At 54.7% G+C, this 23,119-nt stretch overlaps 1 protein-coding gene across 1 annotated transcript in view; it reads right to left on the bottom strand.

Annotated features, from left to right (window-relative positions):
• Positions 1-466: 466 nt before the first annotated feature.
• Positions 467-23,119, bottom strand: part of ERICH1 (glutamate rich 1) — a 45,802-nt gene continuing 23,149 nt past the window's right edge. The window contains exons 5-8 of the mRNA XM_059155974.1: positions 9,512-9,985; positions 7,118-7,312; positions 2,331-3,780; positions 467-1,501 (exon numbers count right to left, since the gene is read on the bottom strand). Of these exons, the coding sequence (XP_059011957.1) occupies positions 3,707-3,780; positions 7,118-7,312; positions 9,512-9,985 (743 nt within the window). The 3' untranslated portion in view covers positions 467-1,501; positions 2,331-3,706. The remainder of the gene's footprint in view (positions 1,502-2,330; positions 3,781-7,117; positions 7,313-9,511; positions 9,986-23,119) is intronic.

Genomic DNA, 23,119 nt, shown 5'->3' with positions numbered 1-23,119 from the left:
CCCCAAGGCTTTCATCAGAGTCTCTGAAGAATGTGTTCCCAAAGGAGACGACAAGCTCCCTGGAGAAAACACTAGGGCTCAAGCACGTGCTGGACACAGAAGAAAAAACTAGATTCAGCCAAGCGGTGCCAGTGAACTCAGGGCAGCTTTTCTCTGAAGACACGGCAGCCTGGGGTCGTGGGGGCGGGAAGCACTTGTGTGCATGCCGAGGTCTCCTCTCAGGCCTCTGGGGTCTCTGATGGCGGGAAGGTGTGGACGGGCTTTCCCTGAGGCGCCAGTCTCCATCCCAGCAAGCTAACAGACACCCCATTTCCCGAGAGCTTCCTTCCCTGTCGAGACTGGCTCACAGAGCACAGGTCACATGGACCCTGTGACTATCCTGCACTTTTAGAAACAATAAATGGACCTAATTATTACCCAACTTCAACCCCATGGTGGTGAACAGATTACCATTTTTAGGCCGACAGATTAGAGACAAGATTTATTTGCTTTTGTTCTGTAGAAGAGGGATTTTTTCCTCCTTTGAAGAAGAATATATAAACTCACGGGCCCTGATCACCTCTCCTCCCTGGCCCTGGGGTTACACCCTGCCCCGGTGTAAGCTCGGGTGTGGCCTAGAAAACAAAGAAGGTAAAACCCGAGCTGGGGAGAGGCGAGGAAGGGAGTCGACAGTAAGAGGAAAGAGACCAAATAAAGGGCCCTGTCTGTCTGCCACCCGGAGGGTTTTCCTCTCCATCAACTGTGTATGAACTTGCCATGCACAGAAAAAACGTACATTGATCACAATTAAGAGACACAAATTAGAAAGTGAGAATTAACAGGAAAATTAATGTATTTGTCACTATTTTCATATTGGCAGACACGGCTTATTAATTCACGGGCACTGAGGGGAGGTTCACAGCCTGGCACAGTGAGAAGACAGGTTTCCCGAGGCCAGTCAGGGAGGCCCTGAAGGCAAGTAATGGCTAACATCTCGCCTGTGGAGTGGTCCCTTGTCCCTGCAGGACGGGGAGGACTCCTGCGTCTCGGACGTCACCCTCATTCTATGCTGACTTACTGTTCAGGTAGAGGAAGAGGCAGCGGATGGGTAGGACACTTGTGCAGGGGACATTTCTGCCTGGGGCAGCGTGGGGAGGAGCCCGACGTCAGGAAGAGTGACCCTCCTGCCCCCCTCTCCCACCTTAAGATGTGTCCTCCTCAAAATGCCCCCTTTAGGACAGGCCCCCACTCTGCCCACGGGCAATCATTTTCTTGGTCACAGCCCTGGGGTGTGTGGGCCTATGCCCGTGTCCAGGTCTAGCTAGTGGCTCCACTTACTGACTTTTATGAAGCTCAGGTTGCTTCACAGCACCTAGCTGCAAACTGATGGATCTCCAGAACAGGGAGCAAATACTGGCTGTCCCAATCTGTCTCCAGAAGGTTCCAGTTAGTGGAACAGGCATCTCTCAAGGACATGGAGGGTGATGAGGGGGGAGGATCTCTGGAGAATGGGGCGTCCACACTGGAAGGAAAGAAACAGAATGGTCTCCTTCAGAGCTGTATACAGAAAACTCTAGGCAGCACACACAGACACCACTATTATCCAGCAAAGTTGCAGGATACAAAACCAATATATAAAAATAAGTTGCATTTCTATTCTAGTGATGAACAATCTGAAAAGGCAATTAAGAAAACAATTTCATTTACAACTGCATCAGAGAATAAGATACTTAGGACTGAGCTTAATGGTGGAGAGAAAGACTGGTATACTGAATACTACAAAACATTGTTAAAGGGAACTTAGAAAGAGACGTAAATACACAGAAAGGCATCCCATGTTCACGGAGTGGAAGACTTGATAATAGTGTTGAGATGATCACACCACCCAAAGTGATCTCCAGGTTCAAGGCAATCCCTATGAAAATACCGAACATATTTTTTCCACAGATAGAAAACTCTAGCCTAAAATTCACATGGAATCTCAAGGGGCCTCTCATAGCCAAAACAAACTGAAAAAGAACAAAGCTAGAGGATTTACACTTCTTGGTCTCATACCTTTCACAAAGCTAGAGTAATGAAGGACAGACATACAGACGAGTGGAATAGAACAGAGAGCACTGAAATAAACCCTCACATCCACAGTCAGCGATTTTCAACAAGGGTGCCAAGATCAGGAAAGGCGAGTCTTTTCAACATACAATCTTAGGAAAACTGAATATCCACACACAAAAGAATAAAATTGGATTTTAGCTTATACCATATATAAAAATTAACTCAAAATGGATCAAAGACCTAAATGTAAGAGTTATGAAGAACTATCAAACTCTTGGGAGAAACCTTATGATACTGACCTGGCAATTATTTCCTAGATATGAAGCATCAGGAAACACAGGAAAGGAAGACACAACTCAGCTGGACTCCACCAAAATGTAAACAACTGAAACAGTAGTAAGAGAGAGAAAAGGCAGGCAGGCCACAGAATGGGAGAAAACACTGTCAGATCATTTCTCTGATAAGGGATTAGTATTCAGAATATATAAAGAATTCTTATAATCCAATGACAGAAACCAGATAATCCAACTCCCTAATGGACATTGACTTCAACCGGTGTTTCCCTGAAAAAGAGAATGGTCCACAAGCAGGCGAAAAGATGCGCAGAAGCATCAGCGCCTGGGAAATGTGGACTGAAAGCACAGGAGACATCACTTCGCTGCCTTCAGGACGGCTCCCGCCAAGGAAACAGGAGATACGAGTGTCGGTATGGATGTGGGGGCCATGGCACCTCCATGCAGGGCTGGTGGGATGCAGGGTGGTGTGGCCACCGTGCACAGCGGACCAGCATTTCCTCGAGAAGTCGCACGCAGAGTTACCATCAGTCCCAGCAACCCTACCCCTTGAGAGGTGGGAACACACGTGTGCACACAGGATTCCGTGCACGGTGTCCACTAATCACAACAGCCAGATGTCCGGTAAACAAAATGTGGCATACCCAGATCGTGGGATGTTGTTTAGCATGAACACAAAACTGCAGATTACTCGTGGACACTAGATTGTACACTGATGAATTTTATGTCATGCATAGTTTACCACAATGAAAAAATACATTTTCATGGACAAAGCTAATGACCTCCTAAACTGTGAGTCCGCTGACAGGTGTTTCTAGAACCCTCTAATCCTACAACAGGTGACTATCACCAACACAAAAGGAAAGGTCAGACTGGGAAAATGATGCTCCTGATGTTCTCAAAGCAGACAAGAGCCAACAAGGAAGAAAATGATAAATTCGACCAGAATCATGTCACTGAAACCACAACATTTAACATCCATAAAGTGTTCTTAAAACACAGAGTTTCGAATACAAGTTTATATAGCTCTATAAAAATAAACAATTTCAAATTATACAGTCTGTTACATTTAACAGAACATGTTTTCAAATTTTACAAGAATCAAAGCAACAGGATCACTGGGCAGTAATCTGAGTCACAGCAATTTCCGATAACTGAGAAAGGTCCATTTTATCCCGGTTTCTCGAAGTCTCGGACTGCGTGTTGCTCACTGTGTACAACACACAAACAAACAATGCGCCGGGATGTTTTCCTCGTTCCCGGGATCCGGGTTACAACAGAAGTCGGGGGGATTCTGTCTTCTTTGTAGGGATGTCTCTGCTGACCTCATGTTTGCCTTTGAGATTTTCTTGCTAAATGTTCGCTCTTCCAGACGCACTGATTTATTCCCAGTGTTTCTCGGGAAGGATATGTGTGATCCAGTAATTAAAGAAAGCCGAGAGCACTCTGGCCTGGTCTGGGAAACAAGCACACAACGTAAAACAGAAACTACAGTAGCACAGGAAAACCCCAGACAAAGACGGCCCGTGTCGGTCTTACAGAAACTAGCTATTGGCTCCAAGCAGAGCCTGCAGAAACCCCAGTAAAGCTCGGCTCTGGCGCCGAGGTGATACTGGCCGCGGCACACGAGCCCTCGGCACACGGAGAAATCCCGGGGGTCGATGTTTCCATCAGGTAAGAGCCGGCCATCTGCAGGCTGTGTTGGACCTTCAGAAAACCCGCCACAGAATCGCGTCACCCCTGGCACGCAGGGGAAGCCACAGGCACACAGAGACCCAGTGGAGGCAGCGGCACGCAGGGGAGCAGAGCACTCAAGGGTTGCAGGCGGAACCCCCAAGCGGGGCGTGGGGACCCCTGGCACAGGCGTGCGCGCAGGGGAGCAGAGCGCTCAGGGGTCAGAGACAGAGCCCCTAGAGGTGTGGACATGCAGGACTAGCGCAATCGCCCCATCGCGCCCTGCGGCCAGATTCTGGCTCAGCCCGCCCCTCTCCCGCCTCAGGGGCCTGCCCAGCTTTGGGTGCAGGTTCTCTGGCTCAGGTGCCAGGCGGCCTAAGCACTCGACACTCCTCACAGGCTGCCACCAACGCACAGCGACCTCCCAGCTCCCACCGAGCGTGGACTGCCCTCGGGAGCCACCTGCGGCCAGCGCCCCTGCAGCCCGGTCTGCCGTAGGCAACTGCGCAGGGAGCTCCGCCCCCGCCCGCTGGGAACAGAGGCGCAGGGCAGAGGCCATTCCAAATGTGCCTGCTGCCCGCGCCAGCGGCCTGGCCCCTGACCTCTCGCTCCCTCACCAGGCGTTGAGGAGGGTCGCAGGACAACATGCAGTAGAGGCCCAGGCTCCTGGTGGCCCCGGGGCACCTGCATGCTGGAACCATAAAGGGTCAGGGAGGCAGCCCCCTTTCCTGTGCACCAGCTTTGCCCCAGCTTGCACACACAGGCAGGACCGTGGGAGGAGACTGACTGGGGTGCAGCCAGGAACCCCCCCAGCGTCAGGAAGGGGAACGGCTGAGCGGTGGGAGGGACCTGTGCTGCTGTTCCCAGGCCGCCTGCTGCCCACACCAGGCCCACGACATGCCCACGTCAGACACACCGGCCTCCACAGACAAACCTCACTGCCCGTGACACACTCCGTCTACAAAGTAGCTTTGAGCAGAAAGCTTGGAACGCATCTCCTACGTGCACTAGCAGGGACTCTGTTTCTAAGAAAAAGTGCTTCAAGTGCTTGTCAGTTAAGTTCCACCGAGTGGGGAAGGGAGCGTGCCTGTTGATGAAACCTGTCCAGGGACGTGGATGTCAGAAGCTGAGAAACATCCCTGCTAAATCCCCACGCGTGGCCGAAAACTCTGCCGACACACGTTAGAGAAACGCAGACGAAAGACCTCCGTGGGAGGAACACAGCACCAATTCTGAAAATTTAAAACCATTTATTTTTATCTCATAAATACTTTATATTTGTTTAACTTAATAAAACTGGCTTTCTGCAATTTGAGCTGAAATCTGATGGAAACTCAAGTGTGCTCCACGCAGGAGAACCCGCACTGAGTGCGGACCAGGTAACCGCCAGAGCCGGGACACCAGCTCTCAGGAAGCTCCGGCCGCCCAGCCGCGCCCCTCAACAGAAGGGCTCCGGGAGCCTCAGCCTCCTCTCCGCAGTGCACACCGCACACGCCCTTCCAGGCTTCCCCCGCCTCCTCCTGCAGGGGCCCCCGGACGGCTCTCCGCTCTCCTCCACCTTCTCTGCTCTGTGAAGGTGGCCCCTGGCAACCTTCCCCGTTCTCAGCCCCACGCTGGGTGTCCAGCCGGCATCCTGCCTGGCCCCTGTGTGACCCTGGCTCCCCAGGATCCCTCTCCCGGGACTGCCCAATGGAGCATCACAGCTCAGCGCCCACCGCTGGGCTCTTCCAGGGGCTCAGGCCCCACGCCTGCCCACGTGGCCACGCTGCGGCTCTCACCTGCACAGCCTCCCTGAACCTCCACACCTCCAGATGGCTTCTCTGTCAGCTAGGCCCCCAGCCTCCTGCTCCTGACCCTTCACTCTGGTCTGAACTCGAGAGCCAGGGGTGTTGCTTGTATCTGGGAGCAGAAGCCTGTAGCCGGGGCATGGGCCATGTTGCACTCGGGCCGACACCACCACCACATCACCCTCCGTCCCGTCTGTCCGTGCCCACGACCCGCTCCCACGTGACCTCCACCACACTCCATTCCAGTGCGTTTATCTCCTGCTGCAGGATTTCCTGCTCCGCAGACTCTCATCTCACATGTACCTGGCCGGCGTCTGCTCCCGACTGCGTCTCCCGTCTCCCCACCGGGCCACGAGCCTCCTGTCTAGCGCGCATACAACTGGCGTCCGCTCCGACCCCGTCTCCCATCTCCCCCCCAGGACACAAGCACCCAAGGGCAGGGCTTTGTTTGCCTCGTTCTCCGAGAATCCAGCCGCTGAGAACAGAACACGAAACAGGCAGACGCTGATGAAGTTCAACAAACATGCTAATTCAGGACACTGGGGGCAGCTCTCCAGGACCCCAGCTCGGGGAGCGGCAGCCCCAGCTGGAGAATGAAGTGTTGACAGGCCCTGTCACTCCCCTGCTTGTCATCCCTGTGCCACACCGGGACTGCCTTACCGTCCCCTCACCTGACCTGATGCTGTGATAGACCTTCCAGCTGCACCACGAGGTTTCTGGGTGGAAATGGTTAGTGTGGCCGCTCTGACATTCTTGAAGTCAGCAGAACACCTCCATTCACTCAGCCATGTGCCTGGTGGGGGTCAGCTGTGGGGCTCTGCGTGGCGGTCCTCCAGACAAAGCCCTGACTTTCTGATCCTGGCCGTCTGCACACTCCCGTGGCCTCACATCCCCCCACCACCCATTTCAAGCTACTGACATGAAGTCAGCCCAGTGGCACTGGGAGGACTTGAACACGGCTGGCCCAGCACCTGGAGGTTTGTGTGGAATGCGTACCCTATACAAGCCGACACACAAGGGGGAAGTCACGCTGTAATTCATCTGTCTCCAAGGTATTCGGCAGGAAGAACAAGTTAACCTCTTAGCAGTACAGCAGAGAAGGGAGAAGGGAAGGGAGCATTTAAACGGGTGACGTCTGGCCCTAATGGTTCGCAGCTCGCCGCCTGGAAGATCAGACGGCACAGGTCCTTCTGTGCCCGTCCCACAAGTCGTGCTTACGGCACGCCCAATCCCGTGTCCCGACAAGCTGCACACACATCCCGCTGCTCTGCCTCGGGCTGTTCTGCTGCCGAGCGGGGTCTTGGAGGCAAACCCTAGGGGCCCAGTACGTACCGGGCGGCATGGTGCAACACGCCGGGAACCTCTCCAGGACGCGCTGCAGGCTCGCGGTGTCTCGCATGAGTAACAGTGTTTTCATGTGATCCACCAGGAGCACGTCGGAGGGGGACACGCTGTGGTCCTCGATACGCTGGAGCAGCTCCTGACAGGCCTCCGGGGACACGGCTGAGCCCCCATCCTTGCAGGCACCTGAGCAAAGCCAGGGTCACAGAAACGCATGTTCATGTTTCCTCCCGTCGGGCGAACGTAAGCCCCCAACCAGACGCGTCTGCTCGGAACAAGCTGTTTGCATGAAGCCACCGGGAGAGGCCTTCCGAGCAGAACGTGAACCGGGAGCAGCGAACGCGCGCTGCTAAAGCCGGAGGGGCCTGCCTGTCTGCGCCTCCCCCTCCTGCAACACCTTCCAGACACGCTGCTGGGAGTCCCGGGCAGCGACAGGGCCCCGGATACCGCCCAGCTCTACGGACTGGCCTCGGGCGCCCCTGCCCCCAACTCCCGCTGCGCGGCGAGCGCTCGGGGTGTGTTTTCTGCGTTAATCCCACCTGGAGATCCTAGGCTTTCTGAGTCTATGACCTGACGGCCTTTCCCGACTTGGGAGAACTCCCAGCTACCTCTGCACACGCCCGCAGTGCCCCGTCCTGGACTCCCACGCACGCGTGTCTGACCCGCTCCCGAGCCCTGCGCCACCCATGAGCCTGGCCCCTCATCTCCCTCGTGCTGAGCCGACCTCCTGCTCACACTCAGCCTGGAGACCTTCGTCTCAGTGACTGTACTTCTCAGAATTTCCATTTGACTGTCTGAATAGATTGAGGCTATCTGGTGAAATTCTCCAATTTTTTCACCTTTTCTATTTTTTTTTTATTAATCACAGCTCTTTCAACGCCTGTCTGATAACATCAACGTCTCCACTGCATGTTCGTCTCGTGGTTTCTCCCGCTAATTTAAGTGTATGGGGATGGAGTCTGACGGTGGTCTGGCCAAACCTGCCCCTGCGGGACTGAGCGGACACCCCCGCCCACCCCTGCTCCAAGTGTGTGGCCCTCTGGGGTGCTCGAGGGGTCAACCCTTGTCAGCCCCGTCAGCACCCCAAAACTGCCGAGGTCCACTGTGGTGTCAAAGCTCCTGGCATCTCCCTACCTTCTGCCCCACGGTGCAGCATCGGGCAAAGGTTCCGAGGGACCCACTGAGCATCTGCTTCTCTGGCTCTCCTTCTACACCACACATGGCAACCGCTGGGCCTCCCCTTCCCCTCTTGAGGTCTGCCTGCGGCTGAAGCTGAGCCGTTGGGTGAGTGTCCCAGGGCTTGGCCGGCCCTCCCCTGCACCCTGCTCCAGTGCCCACAGGCACGGCCAGCAGATGCCCCCAGGGGAGCGCCGCTCGGCCTTCACATGGTGTCACCTACTCTGGGGTCTGCCCTTTCAGGTGCTTTTCTGCAGAACCTCCCAGATCCACAGGCAACGGGTCCCATACTTAGGTCTTCTGAGGCTTCTGTGCCTATTAGCGCTGTGTTCCTACTAGCCTCGTCTGGGTCGGTTAAGTCCATTTTCACTCTGTCAAGACGCAGTGCTGACAGGTGTGCTAAAGGCAAAAGGGTAAAACTGATCTATTAACAACGGCATTTTTACACCCTTGTGTAAATCAGTTCCTTACCCCCCAAATTATCCCAGAGCCAGTATTTCTCAGTCTGGTTCATAAGGTCAAGTTCCTGTTCACATCAGGATTCACCAAACCCACCCCAGCCGCTGAATCCACTGGAACATCGTCAGAGCAGGCAACGTCTGTCCCGAGCGCCTCTGTTCTTGGGGTGAACACGGCGGTTCGACAGCCCCTGCTGCTTCCTGATCCTGAGGTCGGCGTCCGTCAGTGGACACCAGTGCGAGGAGTTACCACGCATGAGAATGCATCTGCTCCCCTCGTCCACCTCCTGCAGCAACACAGAGATCTGCTCAAAGACGCTCCCCGAAAACCTGAAATCTGCGAGTCCCGTGCAGGGAGTGAACCACAGCGTGCCCGTGCCCACACCACGGCCCGAGCAGCTCCCCGAGGTGAGTGTGAGGCCGTCGGCCCCGCCAAACGCACTTACCTTTCCCGACAGCACCACACCCCCGACATCGGGCTGAAAGCAGTGGGGGCGCGGCCACCAGCCCCGTGAGGACGCGGACACCAGCCCCGTGAGTGGCCGCAGATCCACATGGGGCCGCACCGCTCTCTGGCATGCCTCCAGCCGTACTGGAGAGAGTTTACAGATTCTGATCTTGGCCTCAAAACTAATGACTTACTTTGACTGCCGAATGTTTTAATGTTCTACATTTTAAGCATTTAAATAGTTTACTGTATTTTTTCCACAAACATGGATACCATTATTTACAAGAATGGTAAAAAACATACCATCATAAAAATAAATTTCTTGTGTCGACTTCAGAAAGCTTAGGATCCCATCTGCCTTCTCATCGGTACTTTTCACATCTTCCTCATTGGCATCTGTCCTGTCCTGGTGCTCCCCGCAGGCGTCCGCACGGTCCTCCTCAGCGTCCCCCTCAGCGTCCCCGCCGCCGTCGGCCGGGTCTCCTGGATCGCTGTCGCCCTCCTCGGGCTGGTACATGAAGTTGCGGCCAGAGGCTGCTGTGAGTAAACCCGCGGCTTTCTTCCTCTTCATCTGCTGCTTTTTCTTCAGTTTCCTCTTCTTATTTCTACTGATCGTGGGGCCATCTGTGGGCTGTGGCTGCGACTTTTCTTGTAAAAGACTCTGCTGTTTCTCTAATTCTGCTGGTTCCGTGTGATCATTACTGGGATCTTTAAGACTCTTCCTGGATTTATGCTTTCTCGCCCTTCTTCTCTTCGGCGGGTCAGGAAGCTCCTCCTCTATAAAAACAAATTCAAATACAACGGCATTCCGTACAATGGAACCACAACAAACACAGCAGGCTAAGTTTTCCGTTAGAATCTTGCAGATTCCGTAGAAAAGGAATTTAAAATATTTACCTGAGTGCTTCTCAGCTTTATCTCAAGTGACTACCTGACCGGGGAACCGGGGACCTCCCCGAACTAAGCGTGCGGCGGGCGCGCTCCTCCAGAGAGGCCCGCGTGAGGACAGACTGCGCGTACCCACTGTTGCTGCAGTCGTGGAAAACGTGAGGTTTCGGGGATGCAAGAGCTGTTGTGGTTTTATTGGGAGTGAAATGTCAGGCCTGTGGCCGTGGAGAAAATACATTAATTCCTGTTCCTTGAGATTTTACTTTGGTGCTTCTAAGAGTTACTCGGATGTGAGAACGAGTCATAAGAAGCAGGTCCTGTGCAGGAACCAGCATGAGGTCACAGCCCGAAAGGAAGGAGGAGCCTGGGCTCACGGTCAGCAGCACAGGGTCAGCCGTGCACGCGCCCCCAGGCCTCTGACGAGAGTGCGGCATCGGGCAGGGCTCGCGGACGGCAGTGGTTGGGGGGGGTGTGTCACAGAGCTGATACAGCCACCATGGGAGTCCTGCACCCGAGGGCCACGAGTGTCCCCCCCCCGCCCCTTGGAGGTGGCACAGACAGGGTCCACGCCAGCCAACGACTCTACAGGCCCGGCCAAGTGGCCCCAGGAACACGACCCCCACCAGTAAGTCTCGTGTTTGGGGAGTTCTCATTCCCGAGCGGCACCCCCGTGGGATTACTGTGGGGAGTCAGAATGTGTGACGTCTGTGGGCCACGGCGCAGGCACGGTTACTGTGCTGAGTAAAACTCTCCCTCCCGGTTGCTCTACTCCAGGCTGTAATTCCGCCTCTGGCTTTGCTCACAGACACACACACAAAGGCTGTGCCCACATGCACATCTCTCGTGTGGCCTCTCTCCTCGCCCACCTTGATGGCCGCCCTGTGGCAAGCTCCAAGTGATAGAGACAGAAACCGGCCAGTGCTGGCGCTCTGGACGCATCACCTCCTGCCCTGCGCTCCGGACCCCAGGCCACGGCGCAGCCCACCCTCGCTTCTCCAGCTGAGTGGCCTGAGCCCCCCCCCCCGCCAGCTCCGTGCCGTTGCCAAAGTTGCCGCTGTGCGTGCACACGGAGCAAAAGTGTGTCCCTGCTACGTTCTGAGTAAGTTCTCCTCGCTGTCCTGACAGCACGACGCCACACCTGTGAACCCCGGCACAACCGTGACCTGAGTGCGGAGCCGAGGCCACTCCTCATGAAACGGTGACACCAGACTGCGTCCGGTGCCCCCGTCGGTGTGTCGAAGGCCCCTCCTCGGTCATGCAGGATTAACTGAGCACGGTCTTGTGCTATTTTGTCCGAAGCATGTCGGCCGTGGGACCCGCCAAGTGCAGCCGACAGACCGAGGCCGAGTCACAAGGTCTGTGAGCAGCTGCTCTCAGGAACTACAAACGCTCAAAAGTGACAGCTCCTCATGGAACTACGTGGTTTTTTTTTTTTTTTTTTTTGATTTCCCAGGTCCGGTTAAAAAAAGAAATACACAAATTTCCCCTCATGGTTCACATGTGCCTGCCTTCCTTCACGTGGAGAAAAGGAACCATCGGCTGTGCTACTGTCTCATCACCTCAGAGCAGAGCCGCCTGGGGAGCAACGGCAGGTGCGCTGCGCCCACAGCTGCTCACGCTGAGTCCTCCGGGGTCCTCGAGAGCAGCACCCTCCTCCAAGCTCCGGGGTCCTCGAGAGCAGCGCCCTCCTCCAAGCTCCCCCGGCCTCGCCACCGGCCGCTCTCAGCCTCTGAGGCTGATCTCCCGTGCTGCCTGCTGAGTGTGAGCGCACTGCCGATGTGCTGTTTGAGAGGGACCACAGGGACGCCACGAAACCATCAGTGCCACACAGCGTTCCACGTGGGCAGACACGGTGTGTGCACTCTGCAAGGAAAATGGTGCACACTCAGTGCCTCACACTGTTCTACGCGGGCAGGTGTGTGTGTGTGTGTGTGTGTGTGTGCAAGGAAATGACAACACTACGGTACTGTAAGCCCACACCCAGCATGCTAGCTGTCCTGCCTTGTATGGTGTGAGCATAGGTTGGGTTTTTTCCTACTGCACTGTCCTGATTTCCAACTTTAAGGCAATGAGCAAATACTGTTTTTGTAATTTAAAAAAATGAACTTATTTTAAACTTGATGAAATTATAACATTTCCAAACATATGGGATGTGAGTAAATTCTACTTAAACAGGAATTTATACTCTTAAATGCGTCAGGAGAAAGCTATAAACCAATGATGGAAACACCTGAAGAAGCCAGAAAAACAAGAGCAAATGAAACACAGTGAAAGTAGAAGAAATGCACACAAGGGCAGAAAAGACAGAGAAAATGGTGCAGCAGAGACAAATCAACCCTGAAGATGGAAAACGGATGAACAACCGGCAAGACAGGCCGCGGAGGGGTAGGGGAAGTGCGAGCCACCGGAGGTGGTGGAGGCATGTGTACACAGGCTGACGGCCACTACAGGCCACTGTGGACAATTCCACGCAAATAAATGAGTCTGTATGAGATGCAGGATCCTGAAGAAAACACAACTTACCAAAATGGCAAAATGGACACATGAAGAAACGGAACCGCTTAGTCTCACGTCTCTCACAGAAATGGAATCTCCAGTTAAAAGAACTCAGGTCTAGGGCGCCTGGGTGGCTCGGTGGGTTAGGCCTCTGCCTTTGGCTCAGGTCATGACCTCAGGGTCCTGGGATCCAGCCCCGCATCGGGCTCTCTGCTTGGTGGGACGTCTACTTCCCCTTCTCCCTCTGCCTGCTGTTCTGCCTACTTACGTTCTCTATCTATCAAATAAATGAATAAAATCTTAAAAAAAAAAACAAAAAAAAAAAAAAAACAAACTTCAGATCTAGGTCAATTCACCAGTGGCTTCTATTAAGCATTTAGGGAAAAGATCAATGCCCAGCTTACACGGGTGTTTCCAGAGAACAGACACGGGGAGCACTGTCCTCTCTCCAGACCCTGGTGGGGACCTTCTGAGATGGGACAGCAGCAGGTGATCCTGCCCATAAATGTCCACAGGTTCCAGGGATACAAAGTAGCTGATTCTAAAACCACACATGATAAAAACTTGTAGCAAAGCAGAAATGGTAGCAGAGAATTCTGACACAGGGCAGCCACAAAAAACCCACAGCGAACAAGGCACACGGGGCAACATCCCGGAAGCCTTTCATCCCGGAAGCCTTTCCGAGGTTGGGGAAAGGCGTGCAACGCCCCCCGGGGGAGATCGGGAGATCCTGGAGGGGCAGAAAGGTGAGGCAGGGCGCACTGGAGTGGGGAGGGAAGGCAGAGTCAACCGGCAGGCGCCACAGCCACTCGTGCAAACACAGGACGTCTGCGAGACGGCACGGGATGGCCATGCCCGGGTGAGCGCGCAGCCCTGCAGTGGGAGGGCCCCCACCCCAAGAAGGAAGCGCCCGGCACACGACCACATGGATCGGGGACCACAAGATAATGACAGCGAGTGAGGGACTGCAGACCGCGGTCCCGTGATGCTACGGGACTGGAGCAGGTCCCCCCGCCCCGCACTGCTCCCTGCCTGAGCCACAGTCCACACTCTGAGCTCCCTGAGTGAAGACCCCGAAACACCCAGACTTGGGGGGGTGCCCGCTGGGGGAGCAGGTGGCCAGGGCCTGGGGGTGCTCCAGACACCCGCCCTGCAGTGTGTACATGAGGTTCCTCCCATGCTCAGGCCCGAACGCCACGGGATGACCGCAGTATCTGACGCTTCCGGAAGACGAAGTTTGGGGCACAGTGTCTTACGCGTGAGCTGACACAGAAGAACGGCATAGGCGACCTGCTACGAAGGTGGCGAGAACCCCACGGCCAGGCACACACATATGACCCCTGAGGAGAAAAGGTGCTGGTGAATAATTCTCACAAATGAGATGAAGGAAGAAGTGTCCTGGGGGGTGGGAGTCAAACCCACAAAACGCCACGCGGTTCCGGATGGCAGGCCGGGGTCGCAAGGACGCAGCGGAGGGCAATGCAGCACCGCCCCAGGCACGTCTCCCGCGCGACCCACACAGAGGCTTTGTCCCGGAGCCTGCCGGAGCAGAACCGCTCCCGGACACGTCCCCTCCGTCCGGGCACAAACACCCGTGGCGCGCGCACCTCCCACAGCCGGTGCTTTCCGCCAAGTGGCACCGGGTGCGCCCGCAGTCGGCGAAGGCCGGTGCACGGTAAGAGCTCCTTGACGAGAGCGCCCAGAAGTCTGGCGGCGCGGCCAGAACCTTACATGAGCCCGCGGCAGAGACCTTCTCGCCCAAGCTAGGAGCCCGCGGAAGAAATCAATGTGCAACTCCTGCATGGAATCCCGACGGCATCTGGCTCGGGGTTTACATTTTTTTTTTTAAGATTTTATTTATTTATTTGACAGGCAGAGATCACAAGTAGGCAGAGAGGCAGGCAGAGAGAGAGGGAAGCAGGATCCCTGCGGAGCAGAGAGCCTGATGCGGGACTCGATCCCAGGACCCTGAGATCATGGCCTGAGCCGAAGGCAGAGGCTAAATCCACTGAGCCACCCACGTGCCCCTGGGATTTACATTTTTGATGCAAAGGTCTAGTAGAAAGTATTTCCTTCCGGGAAAAGAACCGGTGAAGCACAACAGCAATGATCTGGTTCTTTCCCCTCATCTCTTGGTCAGAAGAGAAGTAAAATATATATTTCAACTTAGAACCTTCAAAATGTTTTCATAATGTTTTATGTTCTAAATGGTTCATCATAGCCTCTGGCTGGGCCACTGCTGTCAGCCCGAGAAGGCTTGCGTGTGGCAAGTGGCGGCCCCTGAGCCCTCCCGAAGGAGCAGGGGATGCAGGTGGGACAGGCCATGAGGGGCACAGCCCGGCCCGGAGAAGACAGGCCAGTGCAGTCGACTGCAGGAAGCCCCGTCTGCTCGTGGCGACCGATGACATTTCTGTGGTGTTAGGGGCACCGCACATCCTTGGTCCTGCCACCCCCACCTTGAGCTTGATCCCTTGACCTGCCTCTTGTGCCCCGTCCTCAAGCAGTCACAGCTCTGCCTGTAGCCTGGCCTCCCCGGGCCCCACACGGCCTCGGTGAATGGGCCTTTCCTCAGGCGGCCCCTCACCCCTCGGACCAGACCAGGCTCTCGTCCATCCTCACTTGATGTCACGGGCTCTGGTCCCCACGACACCGGGCTGAGGGCAATGTCCAGGGCACGGCCGACATGCCCCAGCTTTCATTTCACTTCAGGGAGCTGTCACCTACACACAGTGGCCACTGCGGGCTACCCAGAGGCCAGGGGCCGTGACAGGCTCACCCTACGTCCAGGCCTTGAGCACGGGGTAGCAGGGACGGCTCGGGGCTGTGCTCCATCAGTCAGGGGCTGCCTCCTTCTCTGTGTCTCTGTCTGTCTGTCTTTGTCACAGTCCCTCTCAGTCTCTGTCTCTGTCTGTCTCTCTCAGTCTCTGCATCTCTGTCTCTCTCCATCTCTGTCTCAGGACCCTCGCCCTGTCCCCAGGCAGTAATCTCACAAGGGCGCGCTGTCTCCACTGCGAACCCGTGAGCAGCTTGGGTCGGCAGCCATCTGCGGGGTGGGCTGGACGGACAGACAAGGCAGGTGGAAAACGAAACCGGTGTGATGATGGGAAGCTCCTGTTTTGCCTGGAGCTGCAAGCTCCCTGCCCTTCGAAAACAAGGTTCTTCCACATTGGAAGGTACCTTAAATGCTGTTTTCTGTGACTTCTGCTACCCTGACCTTCCATCTCACAAGAGACGCTGGGCTGCAGCTCTGTGAAGGGACTTTGTCCAAACATGTGCTCCTCCACAGTCTAGAATGTTCCGTCTTCATGGGCCCAGGGCACACCTGCAATCTTGCCTTCTTCAAACCCTCACGCACAGTAAAAGCTATGGAAACATCTATATTAGGGAACCAGGGGCCTATTTATAGTCTGAGAAACACACTAATTTTGAAAAGCCGCCATCCCCAAAACATACCTTTCAGAAATGCTAATCTTAAAAATAATCACAATGTGTCCAAGTTACCTCAGCTACCGCTTGGCGCCTCCACGCTTTCCAAGGAGCTGCTGTGGTGGAAATAGTCAGGACCAAAATAGTCCCAGTCGAACCGGCTAAGTCCGGTCCTCACAGCGGCCCCATGCTGCATCAGAAAAAAGCTAAGTGTTTCATTTGTTTGTTTGTTTGTGACAGAGCGGCCCAGCGGGAGAGGGAACAGAAGCCGGAGTGGGAGAGGGAGAAGCAGGTTTCCCATGGAGCAGGGAGCCCAACGTGGGGCTTGATCCCAGGATCCTGGGGTCAAGAGCCGAGCTGAAGGCAGACGCCCAACAACCGAGCCACCCAGGTGCCCCCAAAAAGCTAAGTATTTGACAGAAAATGCGAGTTTCATTCTAGACTCAAAGCTAAGGCTACGAATGCATGTGGTGATGACCCTTCAGGCCTCAATGCTGTCCTGGTGCTAAGCGTGAAGCCGTAAGCTCACAGTCAGCGTCGATCTAACCCGTACACGACAGCCCTTGTGAAAATAGGAAGACACGGGGTGCTTCGAAGGACTTTCTCTTGTTTTTAAAGATTTTTTTTTTTAAATTTTATTTATTTATTTGACAGAGAGAGATCACAAGAAGGCAGAAAGGCTGGCAGAGAGAGAGAGGAGGAAGCAGGCTCCCCACTGAGCAGAGAGCCCAATGCGGGGCTCGATCCCAGGACCCTGGGATCATGACCTGAGCCGAAGGCAGCGGCTTAACCCACTGAGCCACCCAGGAGCCCCTGAAGATTTTTTATTTATTTGAGAGAGAGTGACAGAGGGGAGGGAGAAGCAGACTCCCGGTGGGGTGGGATTCGATCCCAGGACAGGGAGGTTGTGACCTGAGCCCCCCGGTGTCCCTGGAACTGCCTCAAATTCAGGACAGTATTGGCCAGTGACAGGCGCCGACTACACACATTCAGCAAGGGGAGAATGGGCTGTGGGTGGGGAGCCGTGTCCCTGTTTCACTGGGATGTGGCTGCTTGGCTCCTGGGCCGACCCTCCCCCACCAGGGACTGTGAGGATGAGGACACGGGAGAGCCAGGCCGGGGCCGGCCTGCAGCCCAGCCTGCACAGAGGGCAGCGGAGGCTGCACCGTTGAAAAACGGATTTGCTCGCTCTTCTGCTCAGCTGGCTCTGGAAAAGAGAGCAAGACGGGGCAGCGGCCGCGACAGGTGTGTCTGAGCTTTGCTTCAGCTCCAAGGGGTAATTAGGGTTTTAATTCCAAGTAACATCGGAAGAACACACGGGACCTTCATGCCATGGAAAAGAGCGCATGGTTTCACACTACAATCGGGGGGCCCAGGGCGGCTCCACGGTCAAGTGTCGGACTATGGATTTCCACTCCAGGGGTGACCTCAGGGTCACGGGACAGGGCTCTGCGCTCCGCAGGGGCGGGCTTGAGACCCAGGCTCTCTCCGACTCTTCAAGACCAAAGCCACGACACCACAGTCCAGATAACAAACTCTTCCTCTGTCAGGCTGTGTGCCTGGCGGCTGTCAGGTCACTTGGCTCCGAGAAGCACTTCGGACAGTGGCTCTGAGCTGTTGCCACACGAAGGTGACTAACACGTGGTCAGCGAGCGAGACTAGTCTCCAGCCTCATCACTTCCCGCCTTCACTTCTGAAACAGGTTTGATGTTGAAGTCACCACCCAGTTCTCTATGTTAGTTTGAATAGGCTTGGATTCTATGTTTTTGGAAAATAAAACTTAAGTCTTGAAAACGGAGAGACAGGCGCTTAGAGAATAATTGGATGGCGCGCCACCCCGAGAACACTCAGATATGGCTTCTCAAAACAATCCGTCCTTAGAGTAATTCTCAGCAATACCTTCCAATCAAATGACCATAAAACTGGTGAAAGCTTTGAATTAATAACATAAGTGGCTGAATATATGCCAATAAAATCCCAAATCCATTTGATAAAATGTTAAAACCACGACACAACGCATGAAAGTTCGATTAGGTGAAGAGGAATTTCTTCTAGAGAATGTGCAAACCAGGAAAGGAACGAAAACAGTGAGAGTAAAGGACACTGAAGTTCTTCAATGGATACAGAGCTAGAGGAGTACACGGAGTCACTATGTCCTCCAGGGACGAGGAAGTCACAGGCCGAGTGGACTCGCTGTGTGCTGGGCGGGTGCGTCCGTGTCCCAGACTCCCTGAGCTGGAGGTGTGGGGACACCGGACACCTGTGCCTCGCCTCTCACCTCCCAAGATGTGTAGCAAGGAGCAAGGAGGGTGCCTGGGCTGGCCGCTGGGCACTGCATGTGGACGGCCAGTGTGGACACACCAACCCTCTCCCACCACGGCCCCGCGCTGCGTGGTGGAGGCAGCCTCACACACGGTGCACGGTCCACCCTGTCCTCCAGACCCACGGCACCGGCGGCTTCGCACGGTTACTCAAGGTGCCCAAGCACACATTTTCTTTGTGTGAACCTGTTCTCTGCAGACAGGACAGGCCGACCGCTAGCCAGATGCCAAGGGTGCTCTCTGGTCCCAGATCACGTGCTGCTGGACTGCCTACCTCCTGCCCTGGGACATCTGGCACGGCCACCAGGGGCTTAGTGACTGTTGCCCGAAGGATAACCTCTTGATTCAACCTAGCTTGACCCACATGTGGTTCAACCCTGCTCTTGAAGAACAGCAACGTGTGTCAGTAATGAGATCTGATACGCAGGCAGCACAGTCAACATGAAGATCCACATGTGTAAGTGCTAACACTTCAGAACAACCTGTAGACCACGCATGTCCCTTGAGCAATGTCTACACACAAACGAACGTAACCAGGTGTAGCAGCAGGACAGAACGCAGCCGTGTGGCTGGGTTATACGCAGAACTCCTAGTAACGTAAAATAACTTACAAAAATATGCTGAAATGATAAACCTGACCTTTACAACACTTTTCACACGAACATGCCAGACCTTCTTAGGATTCTTCATTCCTAAAACTAACTTGTTCCTGTTTACGCCTTTGCTTCCTGCCAAGCCCAGCTCAGACCTGCTTCCTTCGTCCCCAGGGCTCTCCTTCCCCAGAAACTCGCAACAGTGTAGGAACAGAAGACCTGTCATCAGCTTTGTGACTCACCGGTGAGCTCTGAGGGCTGCGTTTCAGCCCCTTCTGTTTCTCCGATGTTTGACATACTAGGTTCTCAGTAAAGAGCTGGTGTTTCAGATCCAGCCACGAGACTGTGCAGAGCTCCTCATGCTCTGGCGTCTACAGCAAATGTTGCTAATTCCTCTTCTCCACAAATGGGCACCAACTGTCTTTTGGAACCAGAAATACAGCGACATGTGGTCCACTTAGACTGCAGGATCCTCAGAGTTCCTCCTTGTTAGCCACACAACCAGAAAGACACCCTCTTAATGCAGGGATTCTGTCTCCCTATCGGACTGATTGGGATGAATGTGGAGGAGATCTGAGTTCCCTGTTTCGTAATGGGGTTCCTTGGGTTACCAGAAAGCTCATGTAGGGTCCTGGATGGCTGGGACCCTGGTGGCTTTGGGAAGCTCTCAGAGATGTCACCAGAGACGAGGTGGCCTGGGGGACGCTGGCTGTGAGGCCTCCCTCATGAGGTGTGCCAGCCGGAAGTAGAGACCCACCACTGGCTCATGCATGGACACCTACTGCTTCACAATGACTGGTTTGGGGCAAACTTGTGTTCTTAGAGGCTCTGAGGATGCGGAGATTCAGAACGGAACCAAGTGTGGGAATGCAGTGGGATTTACGCACAGAATTCATGGAGTTCTGGCACTACCTCATTATTTCGGGGTACAGCAGAGGCTTAGTAGAATTCATTCCACATTACTGTTCTCGTACAGTGTCCACAGCAGACCGCAGGAACCACACACCCCTGTCCCATGTTTACAGTATTTTTCATTTCCTATTTCTTAGATAATTTACAAGAAGATGTAAATTGCCCTATAGAAGAGTTTGTGAAATCCCACATGAAACCAGGGGTCTCCGGTAACCCACTTTGTGTCCGTGTGATGACGGGAGAATGGGTCGCATGGAGTCCCAGAGTGTGGAGTCTGGAGGGTCTCGTCAGCCACAGTGAGAGAATGTGGTCTGTACACCTGTCAGCTCCCTGACGCCTTCGGAAAGCACCACAAGACACTCCTGTCTCTCCGGCCAACTTTGGTCAGGCCAGGCCGTGGGGACACGGCGGGGAAAGCAGACTCGGATGTGGGCCGCTGTCTGTCCACAGTGACTGTGGGCAGAGTGACGCGTAGCCCTGCTGGGCTTGGCCCATCTCATCTCAGCCTCCGTGCTCCTGGGAACACACTGTCTGCTGGACAGCCTGCTTCCCCCAATCAGTGTCAAGTTTGCTTGCCACACCCCCTCACTGGCCAGCGAGCCTGCGGAGTGCGTCACTGACTCACTGCGAGACCGGGGGTTGGGGGGTGAGGGGGGTGGTGCTCAGAGACGCGGTGTTAGAATTAATTTCATGAATCTTCTTTACCCATTATCACTTTTCAGGACAATTAGTTCACGGAAATCTAAATGCACCCACCCGTAAAACTGGGAAAGAATTCAGAAAACCGTCTATTCAAACCCCTGGTTATACAGATGAGAAAAATGCAACCCAAGCAGGTCAGGAGCCTGGCAGACCAGGTGGTTCAGACACAGTACGCCCTCGGGTCTCAGACCCCGCACACTCCTCCTCCGCTCCTCCTGGCCCCTCCCACCGCTCGCCGCCCAGTGATGTTCTTTCTTGTGCGGTGCCGCTGATGGAGGCCTGTCACAAAACCTCGGAGCACAGCCAGGCACGGGGACCGCAGTCAGGCGAGACCACGCACCTGCAGGGCTCTGAACCCGAGTGCGGCACGGACGCTCCTCGTGGGCCTGCTTCTGTGGCCCGGTGCGCTGACAGCTGGCGGCGGCCTACTCAGGTGCCATTGTGGACGTGCGGCCCCGAAGCCTGCAGCTCAGGGTGCTCGGTCCTCCCTGGGAACACCTCGGCATGTGCTGTGGGCTGCGATCTTAGCATTTCATGGGAATCCTGGGCAGGGGCGCTTCTCAGTAGTATTGCCACACGTGCCGCACGAGCCCCTCCCTCCACGGCAACCCTCCCCAGCTCTCCGCGGCGGCCAACCCACACGTGACGCATCATGCGGCTAAAACCCAACCCTCGGCTCACCTCCGTATTTCTCCCAACTGCTACAACCACTTGCCCAGGCTCTGATTCCAGGGCTCGGCCTTCTGTTCTCAGATTCCACATACATGAAACCATGTATTTAACTTTCCCCTCAGACTCTCCATTCAGCACAACGCCCGGGAAGCCCATCAACATGGTTGCGAATGCAGGACCCCTCCCTTCCTCATGGCTGAACCATGTCCTGCTGGACGCATGTCATATGGTCTTTCGTGGACACACAGGGCTGCTTCGGTGTCTCGGCGATTGTCAGTAACGCACCGGGAACGTGGAGGCAGGCATCGGCCTGAGGTCCCGATTCCATTCCCTGTGGTTACAGGCCTGGCGGTGAAGAGCTGGGTCATACGGAAGTTCTTCTCAAATTGTTTGAGGAACCTCCACGCTGTTTTGCAGAGCGGCTGCACCAGCCTGCATTCCCACCAGCAGTGCAGGAGGCTCCCCTTGCTCCGCATCCTCGCCAGCATCTGTTGTTTCCTGACTGGTTCATTTTAGCCATTCTGACTGGTGTGAGGTGGGATCTCGTTGTGGTTTTGATTTGTATTTCCCTGATGCCGAGTGATGTGGAGCCCTGTTTCATGTGTCTGGTGGCCATCTGGATGTCCTCTTTGCGGAAATGTCTGTTCAGGTCTTCAGCTCATCTTCCAATCAGACGGTTTTCTGGCTACTGTTGTATGAATTCTTTTTGTATTTGGAACATTAACCGCTTATTGGATATATACTCTGCAAATATTCTTCCATTCAGTAGGTTGCCTTTTAGTTTTGTTAGTTCCTTCACTTTGCAAAACCTTTGGTTTGGTAAAGGTTTTATTTATTTATTTGACAGACAGAGATCACAAGTAGGCAGAGAGGCAGGCAGAGAGAGAGGGGGAAGCAGGCTCCCTGCTGAGCAGAGAGCCCGAAGCGGGGCTCGAACCCAGGACCCTGGGATCATGACCTGAGCCGAAGGCAGAGCCTTAACCCACTGAGCCACCCAGGCGCCCAACCAGTAGGTTATTTTATTTTTTACTCTTATTTGACTCTGCTTTTGGTGTCAAATTTTAAAAATCATTCACAAGAACTATGTCAAAGGGCTTTTCTTCCATGTTTTCTTCTAGCATTTTTATGGTTTTGGTCTCCCATTTAGGACTTTCATCCTTTTTGAGTTTGTTTGTGTGTAGATAAGAGAGTGGCCCAGAGTCATTGCTCTGCGTGTAGCTGTTCAGTTATCCCAGCTGTATTCTGAAGACACTGCTCCTTCCCATTCCATATTCTTACCTCCTTTGTCCAAGATTCATCAACCCTATGGCTGGGCTTATTTCCAGGCGCACATGTCTGGGTTGTTACCCCCACTAGGCAGGCAAGGAAAGTGAGTCCAGAGGGGAGAGAAAGATGACAGAGACGTCACTGGGCAGACACTGGTGGGCAGAGCACAGACATGAGGAAGGAATCCCAGGATGGGCCAGAGGGGCCTCGTGGGGCATGTCTCAAAGGACACTGTGGACTGCTGCAGGTCCCAGTGAGGAAGGTGTGCCCAGCAAGCCTTCACCGCGGGTCGGGGCAGGACCTGTGTGAGGCTCTCTCTGACGGCACAGCGATCGATGCCGCTTCCTGGTCTGCACACCCCCATCTGGCACGTGCTCAGGCTTCGGGCTGCCGCTCAACCTCACCCCTGCACACCCTCCGTGCAGAGCGTGGTGCACGGGCCTTTCTGAATGCTCGCTCACACTGGAGACCACTGGTAGGAGGCCTGGGAACACTCCTCCAGCGTTACCGCCTCCAGTGCCCTGCAGTGGCCCACTTCCTGGGCTGACAAGGAGAAGGGACCATTTGATAAACAGTAAACAGAGTGGATGGGAACAGAGAGGGGTTCTGAGAGCGGGAAAGGGAAAGACACGGAC

The sequence above is a fragment of the Mustela lutreola genome, chromosome 18, assembly GCF_030435805.1.
Source record: "Mustela lutreola isolate mMusLut2 chromosome 18, mMusLut2.pri, whole genome shotgun sequence".
In the NCBI taxonomy this organism is placed as follows: Eukaryota; Metazoa; Chordata; class Mammalia; order Carnivora; family Mustelidae; genus Mustela; species Mustela lutreola.
Note: the sequence above shows the minus strand (reverse complement) of the source record. Positions and strands in the feature narration are given on the sequence as shown.